The sequence below is a fragment of the Muntiacus reevesi genome, chromosome 21 (genome assembly GCF_963930625.1).
Source record: "Muntiacus reevesi chromosome 21, mMunRee1.1, whole genome shotgun sequence".
NCBI classification, from domain to species: Eukaryota; Metazoa; Chordata; class Mammalia; order Artiodactyla; family Cervidae; genus Muntiacus; species Muntiacus reevesi.
This window is the reverse complement of record NC_089269.1, coordinates 3,916,929-3,935,535: the sequence shown is the minus strand read 5'-3', so window position 1 is coordinate 3,935,535 and position 18,607 is coordinate 3,916,929. Positions and strand designations below refer to the sequence as shown.

The following is an 18,607-nucleotide window of genomic DNA, read 5'->3' as shown; positions in this document are numbered from 1 at the left end:
TTTCATCAAGAGGCTTTTTAGTTCCTCTTCACTTTTTGCCATAAGGGTGGTGTCATCTGCATATCTGAGGTGATTGATATTTCTCCCGGCAATCTTGATTCCAGCTTGTGCTTCTTCCAGCCCAGCGTTTCTCATGATGTGCTCTGCATATAAGTTAAATAAGCAGGGTGACAATATACAGCCTTGACGTACTCCTTTTCCTATTTGGAACCAGTCCATGTCCAGTTCTAACTGTTGCTTCCTGACCTGCACACAGGTTTCTCAAGAGGCAGGTCAGGTGGTCTGGTATTCCCATCTCTTGAAGAATTTTCCACAGTTTATTGTGATCCACACAGTCAAAGGCTTTGGCATTGTCAATTAAGCAGAAATAGGCGTTTTTCTGGAACTCTCTTGCTTTTTCAATGATCCAGCACATGTTGGCAATTTGATCTCTGGTTCCTCTGCCTTTTCTAAAACCACCTTGATCATCTGGAAGTTCACGGTTCACATGTTGCTGAAGCCTGGCTTGGAGAATTTTGAGCATTACTTCACTAGTGTGTGAGATGAGTGCAATTGTGTGGTAGTTTGAACATTCTTTGGCATTGCCTTTCTTTGGGACTAGAATGAAAACTGACCTTTTCCAGTCCTGTGGCCACTGATGAGTTTTCCAGTCTTTACTAACTGATTTTTCCAGTCTTTACTAACGTCCCCTGTCTTTTCTAAGTCCAACTGCAACCAGAGCTACCAAACTGATATTCCTAAACATTATGCCTATACTGTATTCTGCTCAAAAAACAAGGCTTCCTCCAGTTTGCACTTGGGAGTCCCAGCATGTCTCTGCTGCTCATTCATGTGCTGCAGACCCTTCCCCCCAACTCACACTGCCGTCCTTCATGGGCAACTGCAAACTCAGACCCATCTGGGTTCCCACATTCATTCCTCCTTGCAGGTCGTGGCTAATGAAGCATGCCTCTGCAGCGGCCTGATGGCTGCTCTATAGGGGTGTCCACCTCCCAGATATCCCAGCTCTGTGAACGTTAACGTATATAGTAAAATGCATGATGAGTTAAGGGTCTGAAAGAAGGGCTGTCTCCCGGATTTCGCAGGTGGGCCCTGAATCCAGTGACAGGTAGCTTCGTAACAGAGCAGCGCAGGCAGTTAAGTGGAGACACAGAGGGGAGGAGACCGCGTGGCCACGCAGGACGTTGGGAGCTTCGCCACCACCAGCCAGAGAGACGCACAGGCGGCCAGCAAACACCAGAGCATGGAGTGGACTCTCCCCTAGAGTGTCAGGAGGGTGTAAGGCCCTGATCACACCTTCATTTCAGATTTACGACCTCCAGAACGGCGAGAGAATTCCTATGGTCTGAAGACACCCAGTGTGTGGCAGTTTGTTAACAACAGCCCTGGGAAACTAACACGCACCTCTCCAGAAATGTCCTCGACCTTATCAACCCCTCCTTCCCTCTATTAACTGTATATCTTACCTGGGATTAAAAGAAAGGCTCCAACGATGACGAGGACAGTGAGCAGTAGTCCAGCAACTAATAGAAAAATGGCTTTCTCCTTCGTATAATTGGATTTATATTTAAGTGCTTAAAAAAAAACACAAAGAATTACACAAACTCAGTCACAAGAAATAAAGCCATCTATGTAACTGACAAGGTGCAAAGATTAAACTGGTAACTTACGATAATTGAATAACCTTTGAATAACAAAACTCCACATTACATCAAGCCACCTCAAATCTCTTTCATAATGAGTCATTGGTTAAATGGTATCATGGCAATATAAATATGGATGCTGACTTTATAGGTGATACTTTATTCCCCTAAAATGAAGTTACATATACCAGGCTTTGTCAATCACAGCATTATTAATATTTTAGGTTAGTAAGTTGCTGCCGTTAGGCACTGCTCCACACACAACAGAATGTTTAGTACCATCCCTGACCTCTGCACACTTCATACCAGCAATAACCCCCAAACTGTGTCAATTAAGAATATCTCCAGACATTGTTCCCTGAGGAACAGAACTGCTGTGTCCATTTATGACTACTAGACACACTGCTGAGGAGAAATAACTGGCTAATCAGTTTTATCGAGAAAAAGAGAAATTTGTAATACCCTATATAAAATTAGCAGCATGTCTGGAAATCCAGATATTTTGTTTTGAAAAAGTATACATTGGATAAATCACACCCTCTTGAAATCCTGAAATGGGGGTAAGTGCTTAGATTGTTCAATTAAAATAATTTCATACAAATAAACTACAAATACTCCACAGATTTTAATATATATGTTACACTTCTGATGCTAACTCTGTTGTCAAGAATCCAGCTTCCGTAAAAGAATGATGTAATGCATAAACCTAAAAATGTTATTTTTTTATCATGTATTTACCCTTCCAGTTTTGTTTTGGTTAAAATTAATGTTTTACCAAGAAAGTTGCTAAAAGTAACCTGAAAGCATACTGAGTATCAGAAAGAAAGAGTGTGTGATTGAAATTCAGCTATTTTCATTCATGCATGATTCTCTCCATGTTATTTACCGACAGGCAGTTGTCTTGAGGAGAATTTTTTCAATAATTTTATATTTAGCTTTTAATTTTCATCTAGTAAAATGACAGATAAATTACAGTAAGAACAACTAATAAACTCCAAAATGAACATGATAAAATCTATGTTTAAGGTATTATAACCTAGAATTAGACTATAACCTGTAGCTAAGCATTTAAAAGGTATTTAAAATCTCTACTCATACTTTAGACTGTAACCTCAACTTTGTCCTCTTTAGGGGGATGGAGGGCTAACCATAATGAATCCTGAAGCTGTAAAGTGAAATTCACATTAATCGGAAAAAAAGTAAGAAACGATAAGCTTGCCAAGCCTTCAGTCAATCTATCCAGCCTTGGAACTTATGTGACTATGACTCAGTCATGTCCCTGCCTTCTTATAGGGCGCAGATTTTTCCCTATAAGCCTACTTTCTAGTCTCAAACCCTGGCTATGATGATAAAAATTCAGTGCATATGTTACAAAAGGCACAGATAAAGACAGAAAAAGAAACCTTCTCTTTCTGAATTTTTTTTCAAAATTTACTTTTAACTGGAGGATACATGCTTTACAATATTGGACGCATGGCAGGGTTTTCATTTTAATCCCATGCGTGTGTGCTCAGTCACTCAGCTGGGTCTCCTTCTCTGCGACCCCACGGTCTATAGCCCGCCAGGCTCCTCCGTCCACAGGGCTTCCCAGGCAAGAACACGGGAGTGGGTTGCCACGCCCTCTGCCAGGGGATCTTCCCAACCCAGAGATCAAACCCACGTCTCCTGTAGCGGCAGGCAGAATCTCCACCACTGTGCCACCTGGGGAGTCCCAACCCCATGTGTACTGTTAACTAAACAGAGCTTGAAATCTCTGCAAGAGGCTTCTAAAACAGAAGCTGATTCAGATTGCCTCACAATCAAACAAATATTCATAAGATACACTCCTAGGTTTAACTCGGCCCATAAAACAGCTACAAAGACCAGCAGCCAGACCTCACCCTAGAGTCCCGTGTGTGCAAGTCGCTCGGTCGTGTCCGGCTCTTTGAGACCCCATGGACTGTACAGTCCACGGAATTCTCCAGGCCAGAACACTGCAGTGGGTAGCCTTTCCCTTCTCCGGAGGATCTCCCCAACCCAGGGATCGAACCCAGGTCTCTGGCATTGCAGGTGGATTCTTTACCAGCTGAGCCACAAGGGAAGCCCAGAGTCCAGTATAAGTACATGCAAAATGGCTGATTTATACCATTCTTAAGAAAAACAAGAGTTTGAACCTCATATAAAATTCAATCTCCTCAGGCTTAGCAGAGCTACAGGAGAAAAATAACGTCAACGATAGAAACAAAAATAAAATGTCACAAAATGCTATTACTGACACTGTTTTGCCATAGAAACGTCTTTTTAAAACCTTTTGGATGTAGGTTTCATTCCTGTTGATTGGTTCAACTATTAATTTTCAAGGCCACCTAAACTATCCTCAAATTTAAGCAGCAATTTTCAACAAATACTATTAGTGGAGTCTACTTAAGTAATCACAGGCAATGAAAGATTATGTCCATGTTTTCTTTAGTAAACCTTAAAAAGGTTTCTTTTGACTCATTTTCTTTCCTTATGATGGCCACGTTTTAGCAGGTCCCATAGCAAGTCTGTAGAGTATCTTTTTGTTAGGCTCTGTTGTTTTATAGTTGGAATCACATGGCATGCAGCCTTCTCAGATTGACTTCTTTCACTTAGGAATATGTATTTAAGGTTCTTTCATATCTTTTAATGATTGACAGCTCATTTGTTTTCAGTGCTGAATAATATTCCATGGTCTGGATGTACCACAGTTTATCCATTCTCCTATTGAAGAATATCTAGGTTGCTTCCAAATTTTGGCAATGATGAACAAAGCTGCTATAAACATCCATGTGTAGGTTTCTGTGTGGACTTCAGTTTTCAACTCCATCCGGGTAAATACCAAGGACTAGGGCTTCCCTGGTGGCTCAGTGGTAAAGAATTCACCTGCAATGCAGGAAATGAGGGTTTGGTCCCTGGGGTGGGAAGATCCCCTTGAGAAGGAAATGGCAACCCACTTCCAGCATTCCTGCTTGGGAAATCTCATGGACAGAGAAGCCTGGTGGGCTAAAGTCCACGGGGTTGCAAAAGAGTCGGACACAGCTTAGCAACTAAACAACTATTACTGGATCATATGATAAGAGTACATTCAGCTTTATATGAAACCTCCAAACTGTATTCCAAAGGAGCTGTACCGTTTTGCATTCCCACCAGCAATGAAAGAGAGTTCTTCTCGCTCCATGCTCTGACCAACACTTGGTGTGGTCAAAACTTATGTTTTTAAGAAAAACATAAACGTAGTGCTGCCTGACACAGGACTACCAAATACACAGGGAGACAATGTCAAGTTTTTTCAACAAATTAGGAATTCCAAGTTTCCCTTTTATACCTTCTATAAAGTAATGAAATCTAGCCAGCTACTTCTCAGAGATGAGATAGGTAATTCATTCATTTGTTCTATCTTTACTGTGTGCCTACCATGTACTGGGCCTGTTTATTAGCCCAAGTCATATCAACCAAATCGAGGCACAAGTAGAAGTTACTTTACTCAATAATAATAATTGATCATGCACCTACTATGTGACAATCACTCTTCTAAGTGCTGGCAGTGAACCAATAATTCTGCCTCAATGCTCCTTATATTCTAATGTATGAATGAGTGTGTGTGTGTTGGTGGTGGGGAATGAGTAATGGGAAGTACTACTCCAAGATATTCTCCTCCAGTTAAGTAAAAGATGTGGGTCTAGGCTAAGCAAGCCCTACGGCGTATTTAAGCTTTCAAATTCAGGTGAACAGAGAAATGACATGTCCCTCTAGCCACCTGAAGAAACGTGGCTAGTACTGTTGATAGATACTCCATTAAGGCTTTTTTGTGTCTTTATCACTGATGTAAGGACATATACAACAATGCAGGCTGTGGTTGAAGAAGTCTTGTGAAATTACCAGGTTCAACCTGGAGATCAAATAAAACCATCATCTTAGTTTCCATGACATCCCAAAAAGGGGATTCAATAAGCCCATATAGATCCACCACAGGCTGAAGTCCAGCTAACAAAACCCAAAAATTCATGAATTCAATGCCTGTCATAGCTGCATGACAATTAAATGATCCACTTACTAATTAAGTGGTTAGTAAGTTTAGTGGTGAGATAGGAAGGTTAACCAGTGAGGTAAACAACACATCGAATAAAGAATGAATCATGAAGGGAAGACATACACTTGATTTTATTATTACAGTACTATCTTCTGATAACTCTCAGAAAGTAATTTTAGGATGTTTTTGGTATCAGTTGAACTGCACAATGGTACTCTCTCTGATGAAGGATAAAGCACATCTGGTAAGTTTTTTAAAAATATTACAACTTCAAAATTTTTTATTTAATTATATTAAAATTACTATTTTAAAAGTATTTAACACATTAAAAAAAGAAGGCTTTGTGAAACTGGTACTAGATGAAAATGAATAATGTCAATAACAAACTGATTACTTGCCAGAAGGCGAGTAAAATAATTTTATAATGAATGCCATGCACTATCCAACTTTCTCTGATGAAACAATTTTGTCAAAATGAAGACTGATGAGAAATCACATTCCTACAGGACAGAGAAATAAAAGAGCCCAAGTTTCATGAAGTCTGGGCTTTGAAGTACTTTGAATATAAAAGATAAAAGAAGGCAACGCCTAACATACTAACTTCTTTTCCTTGGTTGCAAACATTCCTGGTTTTATGCACCGTGTCACACCTTCAGAATAGATAGATGCAGGAAGGTGGGACGTTTGAATTTGGAAAGAGTCAAAGTAACAGCAACTGTATTTCTACAAAAGAGCATATTGCTAACCTGTAGATTTGTTCAGTTCCTTCCACAATAAAATCAGTATAAAAAACCACATTTTAATAAGCAGAATTTGATAATTATGCGGACAGGACCAAGGAAAAGCAATGGGAGTTCAAGATTCTTTAATAGACCCTTAGGGATAATATTTATGATGACGCTGTTCTGCCTTCCTGGATAGAAGTTTCTAGGACAGTTAGTATGTCTTCGTGTGTGTGCATGGGTGCTTAGTTGCTCAGTCATGTCCACTCTTTGCAGTCCCACAGACTATAACCGGCCAGGTTCCTCTGTCCACAGAACTTCCCAGGCAAGAGCACTGGAGCAGGCTGCCATTTCCTCCTCCAGGGGATCTTCCCAACCCGAGGACTGAACCCACGTCTCCTGTGTCTCCTGCACTGGCCGCTGGATTCCCAGTGCCGCCTGGGAAGCCCATATGTGTCTCTATTTCCTCAGCATGATTTTTCTAATCTACAAAGAAATTCTGTTCCATGACTTCTTTTCAATGTGGTTTCATGGCCTAATCACTTTCAAAATTAAGCTAGTACTCAAAACTGGACTCAAGAACGCAGCAGGATCTCAAGGCTGTTGTGATGGAGAAATTTTTTCTTTGAATTTTCTAACTGATTTCAATAGAGGCCCCCAGCCAAAAACCTCTGAGCAGTAACCAAAATCATTGTGGAATCATCTTGAGCAAGGACTAGAAAGTTAGAAAACAAAGTGAAAGATTCCTGGAACTAACAAATTTAAAATTACAGCTGTTTCTCTCCTTCCCTGGTTCTGATATGCATCAATTTCAGTTACCATCATTTAGTTAAATAACATAAGTCCTCCCAAAACACAGTTCAAATTTCCACTACCCCAATATAATAACTGAGTAATTGCATAAAGTGTAAACCTCACTGTTATCTCTTCAATCCACAAATCACTACATAAATAAAGAGATGTGCACCACCATCAGTGACCAATCACGTCACCCTTTTCAAAGACTGCTGGTGACTGCTCACTGCACATCTGTTATTCGATTCACACACAGACAGCAAAACATATGTTGTGGCACCTCCTGTCTCCCAGTCATAAACCACTGTGACACTTTACAATGGATAATCAAAAGAGGAACCTGGGCTATAAAGATGAAGGAGCAGAGAAACGAGATGTGATAATGCTGGAAGCGAAACTCCAATAGACGGTAACGGGCATTATAGAATAGCTAACTGTGGAATGTAATATTACTGCCATTCAAGAGACTCTAGATATACAGCCAGAAGAACTTAGTAGAAGTGAACTTATTGGGATACACGAGGACAATGAGGTGGCTGTGATGAAAATGAAGATGTCCCAGAAGAAGTGACTGGCAAAAAAAACTTCACATGAAAGCAACTCTTGGAGACAGTTCATGACAATAGAAGCGTAAAGGACAGTTCAAGACATGAAAGTGCTGGGAGCTGATTAGATCTTAGAAAGGAGAGCGACAATTCACCAAGGCACAGACAAGATGTATGCTCTGTATTCAAAGTTATATAACAAGAAAAGGCAAGCATTTTTCAAACTGCTCTTGACAAAATTCACCAACTCTCAATGTTTTTAAGGTTTTACTATATCATGTACTAAACATTAATTTCACTCTTTTTTTCATTTCCAAATACATTTATTACTGACAATAAGAGAGGTTTTAATGTTTTGACAAAAATTTAAAGATCATGGAACAACAGTAGTTTTGGCATTTATTATTAGATTGTTTTGCAGAGTTTCAGCTCACATGATCATGTTTATAGTCCTGCAGGTCTGTGTAAAGCAGGGATTCAATGAAAATAACAAAAGTTCTAAAGAAGAAAAAATAAGAACAGGCAATTGTATCACAACAAATTTCAACATGTTATCTAGTTCTCAACATGGAGTTAAACATTAATCCTATAAAAACTGGATGTCTTGGTGAGAAGCACTTGAAATCATTCATTACACATCTAAATGATGGAAAATATGTCATATTGACAATGAGTAAGGAAGAACAATCCTGAAAATCAGCCAGGAACATAATTGTCCATGCAGTGGGAAGTTGAGTTGGTACAGTTTTCAGAACAAAAACAAAATGCCTGAAACAAAATCCTATTAAGAGATTCATTACTTCAGCCAGCAAACCTCTAATTTGTTAGCCAAAGTAACTCGGTTAGCAGAAGGCTTGGTGTTTGATTCTAGGAGTCTCTGAGCAGTTGGTGTACCGTAAGATTCTGTTTAGACGTTTGTAAGTTAAAGCTAAAGGCAAAGGTTCTTCCCTGTGAGAGACGTCTGTGGTCGAAACATGGGCTAGGGCTCACCATATTTGGGATTCCTTGGCTTGGCTTCCAGAGTTTAGAGGTCTCAAAGCTTCTTTCTCAGTAGGATCGATGGCATCCTGAGACACAGTCCAAAATACAGTTCTGGTATAAAGAAACTTTCTCCTCAAAGTGAAAGCCTAATCTGATGTCTTTACCGGATGTTTAGCTGATGGAAGGTCTAGATTTTATCTTGGGTGACCAAAAAGAATGACACAGAGAGCTAGATAAACCAGAGAGAAGTCCCCTGTGTGGTCAAGTACAGACTATAAATGATAATCAGGAAAAGTTAAAAGGAACTGAAAATCTAGAAAGGGAAAGACATGGGTCTGAGTTACTATTAATACTGGAGAGGCTGTAAGATTCTGCACTCTAAAAAAAAAAATGCATAACCAAGCAGTGAGTACAAAACAGCGGGGTTTTCCTTGGGTGGAATCCCTAGGCCAGAAGCAGGATGTCTCCCACAAACAGTACCGAGAGAAAAGGGGATTTTAGATGCATGTCTATCATGAAGACGTGACAGATGGCGCAGAGCATGTACACTTACATATCACAACGGAGATGTGAACGCTATAGAGCCAGGGGCAATGTACACTTCATTTCCACATCTCGAACACACAGCCCAGTGCCTAAGAATCAGTATGTACCCTGTCAAAAGGCATTTATTAAATAAAGTGGGCCCACATTCTATTCTGTCAATAGCGGTCTCACTTACTCAGTGTGTATACCCAGATACAGGTTCACCCTTGGTGGGGAAAAAAAGACACACACACACACACTCTTGAAATAATTTCAAGACAAGGAAGCAGTACAATATAGTGGTAAATAACACTGTATCAAATGCCAGTACTACCAAGAAATGGTTGGGTGACTGTGGGAAAACTGCCTAATCTATCCGTTCCTCTATTTCTCATCTACAAAATGGGAATGAGAACCCCAGTATCTATCCCTACAGAGTTCCCGAAAGAAGCAGATGTGATTTCAGGTGTAGAGTACTTGGCATAGTGCTCTCATACAAAGCTTAGGTACTGTTATCACAAGCACTTTTAAATGTGAGTGCAGGCTGGGTGAATCAAGTATATTGGTTCCTCCTACACACACACACACACACACACACACACACACACGCGCGCGCGCGTGCACAAATGGGCTTCCCTGGTGGGAAGACAGTAAAGCATTCTCCTGCAATACAGGAGACCTGGGTTTGATCCCTGAGCCAGGAAGATCCCCTGAAGGAGGAAATGGCAACCCACTCCAGTATTCTTACCTGGGAAATCCCATGAACAGAGGAGCCTGGCAGGCTACAGTCCATGGGGTCACAAACAGCTGGACATGACTGGAAAACGAACACTACACACACACACACATTTACCTGCTCTAAGATGAGCCTAAATAAAAATTGCCACGATTTTTCTTTTTTTAGGTTTATGATCACATTTGTTAAAACATGACCAACGAACGGGAATTCCCTGGTAGTCCAGTGGTTAGGACTCTGTGCTTTGACTGCTGGGGGCAGGGATTCGGTCCCTGGTTAGGGCGCTAAGATCCCACAAGGCATGGCCAAAAAAAAATATGATCAACAGAATAAATATAAAAAAGAATTACCCTCACTAACACAAAAATGAAAATTAAGATGATTTTTTTTCAACCATTGGATTACCAAAGATTTTAGAATTATAATGATGTCAAGTTTGTGAGGTGAAAGATGGGTGTCCTCACCTGCAGGAAAACATGTTGGCAATATGTATTAATATCATGAGCCTTAAAATACCTTCTCTGCCATTTCAAGTGTTACATATCTTTAGCACATTTACTTTTATAACATCAAGAAAATTTGGAAACATCCTTAATATCCATCAAGATAAGAGTTAAGTAAATTACAGTACATCCATAAAAGTGGAGCATAGGCAACTATAAAAAGATCTCTGAAAACAGAGGAGGAAAATCAGCATTCACAAGTATATAAGCTATATGAATCCATTTATGGGTTTTCCTTTTTTAAGAAAAAAAGACAGAGAAGTGGGAAATTCACCGGAATACCTCAATAGTTTATTTCTAGGCTCTGAGGCTCTAGATGATATTTGTCTTTTCTTTACACTTCCTGTGTTGCATAAGGTATCCTAAAGTGGTAGGTATTACGTTTTTAATTGAGAAAAAACAATGCTAAAACTTATTTTTGTAAAAATATGGCTGATAGTGAACACACTCCTGGTTCAGTCAACTAAGGATAATGCCATGATCAGCACAGTTCAATCAATCCAAATGCAACAAGTCACACTTCTGTTGAGTGATTTCATGATCTTAGAAAAGGGCTGTTTCCCACCTAAATCATAAGACATAGGCCTGAACACCTGAGTCTGCCAATAGGGTTAAAGGTTTTCCCTAAGGTCAGTGGACAAGGTCTTGATGCTATACCAGTCGTTTTCTTAATATAAAAAGCTCACTGAAACTCTGAGAAATTCCCCTAAGAATTTCAGACATTGTTTTGAAAGAGTTGTGAAATGTCTTGACAGTTGTCTTTCTTAGCCCTTTCTTTGTCTTTTTTGCCTTTTAGACAAAAGCTGAGAACAGCTTTGAAATCACAAAACATTTCCAGGGTGCTATACATTGAAAAGAGTCTTTAGAATATATAATCAGTCATCTCACTTCTACTTTTATGTATCACTTTAGATACACATGATTGGAAAAAAAGGAAAGTGAAGTTGCTCAGTCGTGCCCAACTCTTTACGACCCCATGGGCTGCGGCATGCCAGGCTTCCCTGTCCTTCACCATCTCCCAGAGTTTGCCCAAACTCATGTCCATCGAGTCGGTGATGCCATCCACCATCTCGTCTTCTATCGCTCCCTTCTCCTCCTGCCCTCAATCTTTCCCAGCTTCAGGGTCTTTTCCAATGAGCCGGTTCTTCACATCAGGTGGCCAAAGTATTGCAGCTTCAGCTTCAGCATCAGTCCTTCCAATAAAAATTCAGGGTTCTGTGTTGCTTTTAATTTCTTTCATCAATGTCTTTGTCTTTAGGGTTTTCTAAATGCAGTATCATGTTATCTGTAAATATGACAGTTTTACTTTTTCCTCTTCAATTTGGATGCCTTTTATCTCCTTTTCCTGTTTGAATGCTGTGGCAGTCATTCCAATACAATGTTGAATAAAAGTTGTGAGAGTGGGCATCCTGTCCTATTTCTGATCTTAAAGGAAAAGCCTTCAGTTCTTCACTGAGTATGATGTTATTAATAGCTGTGGGTTTGTTATACATAGCCTTTATTATGTTGGATATACCCACTCTGTTGAGTGTTTATCATAATTGGATGTTGGATTTTGTCAACTGCTCTTTCTGCATCAATTGAGATGATCAAATGATTTGTATCTTTCCTCCTACTAATGTGGTGTATCATATTAAATTAATTTGTGGATACTAAACCATCCTTTCATTTCTGGGGTAAATTCCACTTGATCATGGTACATGATCCTTTTTAATGTATTGTTGAATGTATTTTGCTACTATTTTGTTAAGGATTTTTGCATCTATGTTCATCAGGGATATTGGCTTCTAATTTTCTTTTCTTCTAGTGTGTTTGTCTCATTTTACTATCAGGATAAGTCTGGCTTCATAGAACAAATTTGAGGGTGTTCCCTCTTCAATTTTTTGGAATTTTTTGAGAAGGATAGCTAAAACTATCCTTTAAATGTTAGCAGAGTCACCTGTGAAGCTATCTGCTCCTAGACTTCTTTCTGTTCAGAGTTTTTTGTTCCCTGGTGGCTCAGATGGTAAAAAAAAAATCTGCCTGCAATGCGGGAGACCCAGGTTCAATCGGTCAGGAAGATCCCCTGGAGAAGGGCATGGCAACCCACTTCAGTATTCCCGCCTGGAGAATCCCATGGACAGAGGAGCCTGGGGAGCTATGGTCCATGGGGTCACAGAGAGTTGGACATGACTGAAACGACTTAGCATACAATTCAATTACATTTCTAGTAATTGGACTGTTCAGATTTTCTATTTTTTTTCTTAATCCAGCCTTAGAAGATTGTGTGTTTTAAAGAATTTATGTATCTCTTCCAAGTTGTCTAATTTGCTGGTGTATAATTGTTCTTAGTAACCTCTTAAAGTCCTTTGTATTCTTATGGTGTCAGTTATAACCTCTCCTCTTTCATTTCTTATTCTATTTGGGTCCTTCCTCTTTTTCTTCATGAGTCTGGCTTAAAGGTTCATAAATTTTATCTTTTTTAAAAAAACTAGCTCTTAATTTCACTTATCTTTTTTATTGTTTTTAAGTCTTTTTTTCACTTATTTTTGCTCTGATCTTTACTATTTTCTTCTTTCTACTGATTTTGAGCTTTGCTGAGTCCTCTTTTCCAGTTCCTTTAGATATATATAAGGTTATATTGTTTGAGATTTTCCTTACTTCTTGACATATGCCTATATCACCACAAAATTCCCTCTCAGAACTGCTTTTGCTGCAATGCAAAGGCGTTAGATCATTGTGCCCCCGTTTTCACCTGTGCCCAGGTATTTCTAAATTTCCTCTTTGATTTCTTCAACTGACCCAGTATTTGTTCAGTAGCGTGTTGCTTAGCCTCCACTTGTTTGTGTTTTTTCCATTTTTCTTCTTGTAACTGATTTCTAGTTTGATACTGTTGTAATAGGAAAAGATGCTCATTGTGATTTAGATCTTTTATTTTAATTATTAATTTACTTTAATTGGGGGCTAATTACTTTACAATGTTGTGGTGGTTTTTGCCATATATCAACATGAATCAGCCATGCGTGTACACGCATCTCCACATCCCCTGCCACCACCCTCCCCACACTAGGCCTCTGAGTCATCCCAAAGCATCAGCTCTGAATGCCCTGCTTCATGCATCGAGCTTGCACTGGTCCTCTGTTTCACATATGGTAATATACATATCCCAGTGCTGTTCTCTCAAATCATCCCACCCTCACCTTCTCCCACAGAGTCCAAAAGTCTGTTCTTTACATCTGTGTCTCTTGCTATCTTGCATATAGGGTCATTGTTACCGTCTCTCTAAATTCCATACTTATGTTTTAATATACCGTATTGCTGTTTCTCTTTCTGACTTACTTCACTCTGTATAACAGGCTCCAGTTTCATCCACCTCATTAGAACTGACTCAAATGTGTTCTTTTTTAATAGTTGAATAGTATTCCATTGTGTATATGTCCCACAGCTTCCTTATCCATTCATCTGTTGATGGATATCTAGGTTGCTTCCATGTCCTAGCTATTATAAACAGTGCTGCAGTGAACACTGGGGTACATGTGTCTCTTTCCATTTCTATTTCCTCAGTGTGTATGCCCAGCACTGGGATTGCTGGGTCGTATGACAGTTTTATACCCAGTTTTTTTTTAAGGAATCTCCACACTGTTCTCCAAAGTGGCTGTACTAGTTTGCATTCCCACCAACAGTGTAAGAGGGTTCCCTTTTCTCCACACCCTCTCCAGCATTTATTGCTTGTAGACTTTTTGATGGCAGCCTTTCTGACCAGCATGAGATGGGTACCTCGTTGTGGTTTTGATTTGTGTTTTCTCATAATAAGTGATGCTGAGCATCTTTTCATGTGTTTGTTAGCTATCTGTATGTCTTCTTTGGAGAAATGTCTGTTTAGTTCTCTGGCCCACTTTTTGGTTGGATTGTTCACTTTTTCTAGCACTGAACTTCATGAGTTGCTTGTATATTTGGGGGATCAATACCTTGTTAGTTGTTTCATTTGCTATTATTTTCTCCCAATCTGAAGGCTGCCTTTTCACCTTGCTTACAGTTTCCTTCATTGTGCAAAAGCTTTTAAGTTTAATGAGGCCCCATTTATTCATTTTTGTTTTTATTTCCATTATTCTGGGAGGTGGATCATAAAGGATCTTGCTATAATTTATGTCAGAGAATGTTCTAACTATGTTTTCCTCTAAGAGGTTCACAGTTTCTAGTCTTACATTTAGACCTTTAATCCATTTTGTTTATTTTCGTGTATGGTGTTAGAAAGTATTCTAGTTTTATTCTTTCACAGGTGGTTAACCAGTTTTCCCAGCATCACTTGTTAAAGAGATGGTCTTTTCTCCATTGTATATTTTTGCCTCCTTTGTCAAAGATAAGGAGTCCATAGGTGTGTGGATTTATCTCTGGGCTTTCTATTTTGTTCCAGTGATCAGTATTTCTGTCTTTTTGCCAGTACCATACTATCTTGATGACTGTATCTTTATAGTGTAGTCTGAGGTCAGGCAGATTGATTCCTCCAGTTCCATTATTCTTTCTCAAGATTGCTTTGGCTATTCGAAGTCTTTTGTGTTTCCATAAAAATTGTGAAATTATTTGTTCTAGTTCCATGAAAAATACCATGGGAAGCTTGATAGGGATTGTGTTGAATCTACAGATTGCTTTGATTGGTGTACTCATTTTCACTATATTGATTCTTCCAATCCAAAAACATGGTATATTTTCCATCATTTTGTGTCATCTTTGATTTCTATCATCAGTGTTTTATAGTTTTCCATATACAGGTCTTTGTGTCTGTAGGCAAATTTATTCCTAAGTGTTTTATTCTTTTTGTTGCAATGGTGAATGGGATTGTTCCCTTAATTTCTGTTTTTTCATTGTTAGTGTATAGGGATGCAAGGGATTTCAGTGTGTTGAGGTATGTTCCCTCTGTGCCTGCTTTCTGGAGAGGTGGGTTTGGTTTTTTTTTTTTATCATAAATGGGTGTTGACAAAAATGAATTTTGTCATAAGTTTTCTCCACATCTATTGAGATAATTATATGGTTTTTATCTTTTAACTTGTTAATATGGTGTATCACATTGACTGAGTTGTGAATACTGAAGAATCCTTGCATCCCTGGAATAAAGCCCACTTGGTCATGATGTATGATCTTTTTAATATATTGTTGGATTCAGTTTGCTAGAATTTTGTTGAGGATTTTTGCATCGATGTTCATCAGTGATATTGGCTTGTAGTTTTCTTTTTTTGTGGCATCTTTGTCTGGTTTCGGTATTAGGGTGATGCTGGTCTCATAGAATGAGTTTGGGAGTTTACCTTCCTCTGCAATTTTCTGGAAGAGTTTGAGTAGGAGAGGTGTTAGCTCTTCTCTAACTTTTGGTAGAATTCACCTGTGAAGCCATCTGGTCCGGAGTTTTTTGGTTTGTTGGAAGATTTTTGATTACAGTTTCAATTTTCATGATTGTGACGGGTCTGTTCAGATTTTCTCTTTCTTCCTGGTTAAGTTTTGGAGGGCTATACTTTTCAAAGAATTTGTCCATTTCTTCCAAGTTCTCCATTTTATTGGCATATAGTTGCTGACAGTAGTCTCTTATGACCTTTTGTATTTCTGTGTTATCTGTTGTGATTTCTCCATTTTCATTTCTGATTTTGCTGATTTGATTCTTCTCCCTTTTTCCCTTAATGAGTCCAGCTAATGGTTTGTCTATTTTATTTATCTTCTCAAAGAACCAGCTTTTAATTTCATTGATTTTTGCTACAGTCTCCTTCATTTCTTTTTCATTTATTTCTGCTCTGATTTTTTATTTATTTCCTTCTACTAATTTTGGGGTTCTACTGCTCTTTTTCTAGTTGCTTTAGGTATAAAGTTAGGTTGTTTATTTGATGTTTCTCTTGTTTCTAAGATAGGCTTGTATTGCTATGAATCTCCCTCTAAGCACTGCTTTTACTGAATACAGGAGGTTTTGGGTTGTCATGTTTTCATGTTCACTTGTTTCTATGCATATTTTGATTTTCTTTTTGATTTCTTCCATGGTGATCTGTTGGTTATTCAGAAGTGTGTTGTTTAGCCTCCATATGTTTGTGTTTTTAATAGTATTTTTTTTTTTTTGCTGTTGCTGACATGTAATCTTACTGCATTGTGATCAGAAAAGATGCTTGAGATTATTTCAATTTTATAAAATTTACCAAGGCTAGATATATAACCCAGGATGTGATCTATCTATTCCATATGCACTTGAGAAAAGGTTGAAATCCATAGTTTTTGGGTGAAATGCAGATGTCAATTATGTCTAACTGGTCCACTGTATCATTTAAAGCTTGCGTTTCCTTGCTAATTTTCTGTTTGGTTGATCTATCCATAGGTGTGAGCGGGGTACTAAAGGCCCCCACTATTACTGTGTTACTGTTAATTTCCCCTCTCATACTTGTTAGCATTTGCCTTATGTATTGAATTGTTCCTATGCTGGGCACATGTATAATTGTTATATCTTCTTCTTGGATTGAGCCATTGATCAGTATGTACTGTCCTTTGTCTCTTATTATGGTTTTTATTTCAAAGTCTATTTTCTGATATGAATATTGCTACTCCTGCTTTCTTTTGGTCTCCATTTGCCTGAAATATCTTTTCTCAGTCCCTTACTTTCAGTCTGTATGTGTCCCTAGGTTTGAGGTGGGTCTGTTGTAGACAGCATATACACGGGTCTTGTTTTTATATCCCTTCAGCCAGTCTTTGTCTTTTGGTTGGGGCATTTAGCCCATTTACATTTAAAGTATTTATGAGTATGATCCCGTTGCCATTTACTTTGTTGTTTTGTGTTCATTTTTATAAACTTTTTCTGTGTTTCCTGTCTAAAAAAGATCCTTTAGCATTTGTTGAAGAGCTGGTTTGGTGATGCTGAATCGTCTCAGCTTTTGGTTGTCTGTAAATCTTATAAAATTTATTAAGACAGTTTTGTGGCCCAGCACATTATCTATCTTGGAGCATATTCCAAGTGCACTTGAAAAGAGTGTGTATTCTGTTGGTTTTGAATGGAATATCCTATATATGTGTGTATGCTCATATATGTGTGTGTGTGTGTATGCTCATATATGTGTGTGTGTGTGTACCTGTATGTAAATTACATACATAAATAAATTACATCAAGCCTGACAAGTAATTTTCTGTACAGATGATCTATTCACTGATATAAGTGGAGTATCAAAGTAACCAACTACTGTATTACTGTCAATTTTCCTATTATTTGTCAATACTTGCTTTATATATGTTAGGTGCTCCTTTGTTGGATACATAAATACTTTCGAACGTTATATCCTCTTCTTGGATTGAGCCCTTTATCCTTATGTAACACCTTTTCTTTTTTTGTCTTCTATTAAAGTCTTTGCTTTAAAGTCTACTTTGGCTGATATGAGTACAGCTATTCAGCTTTCTTCTTGCTTCCATTTGCATCAAACCTATTTTCCCAGCCTTTCACTTCCAGACCATGTATGTCTTTGGGTTTGAAGTGAGTCTTTTGCAGGCAGCACATAGATGGGTCTTGTTTTCATGTCCAATCAGCCATCCTGTGTCTCTTGGTTGGAGCATTTAATCCATTTACATTTAAAGTGATTACTGATAGGTATTCACTTTTATTGCCATTTTGTTAATTATTTTCCAGTTGGTTTTGTAGTTCTTTTCTGTTTCTTTCTTCTTTTAGTTTCTTCCCTCATGGTTTGATGATTTTTAGCTTTGCATTTGGGCTTCTTCCCCTTTACTTTTTGTGTATATATTATAGGCTTTTGGTTTGTGGTTATCATGAAGTTTACATATATGGATCTAACAGCAGATTATTTTAAGCTGAGAGTCACTGAAGTTCAAATACATTCTGAAACTATGTTTTTACTCCTCCCTACTCTCAAACCATATTTTATGTTTTTGATGTCACATTTATATCTTTCTATTCTGTACACACAAATAACACTCACTGTATACAGTTACATTTGATTTTACAATCACTTTACAAAAATTATTTTTTGTCATTTAACTTTCACTTTTTAAGTGACAATCCTTTGCCACTTAGAAGATGACTGAGGACAAGATAGATGGATGGCATCACTGACTCAATGGGCATGAGTCTGAGCAAGCTCCAGGAGATGGTGATGGACCGGGAAACCTGGTATGCTGTAG

General features: G+C 38.5%; 1 protein-coding gene across 2 annotated transcripts in view; it reads right to left on the bottom strand.

The window, feature by feature from the left end:
• CD47 (CD47 molecule) overlaps nucleotides 1-18,607 on the bottom strand; it is a 60,711-nt gene that overhangs the window by 12,800 nt on the left and 29,304 nt on the right. For both annotated transcript variants that reach the window (XM_065913790.1, XM_065913789.1), the window contains exon 4: nucleotides 1,467-1,574. In XM_065913790.1, the coding sequence (XP_065769862.1) occupies nucleotides 1,467-1,574 (108 nt within the window). The remainder of the gene's footprint in view (nucleotides 1-1,466; nucleotides 1,575-18,607) is intronic.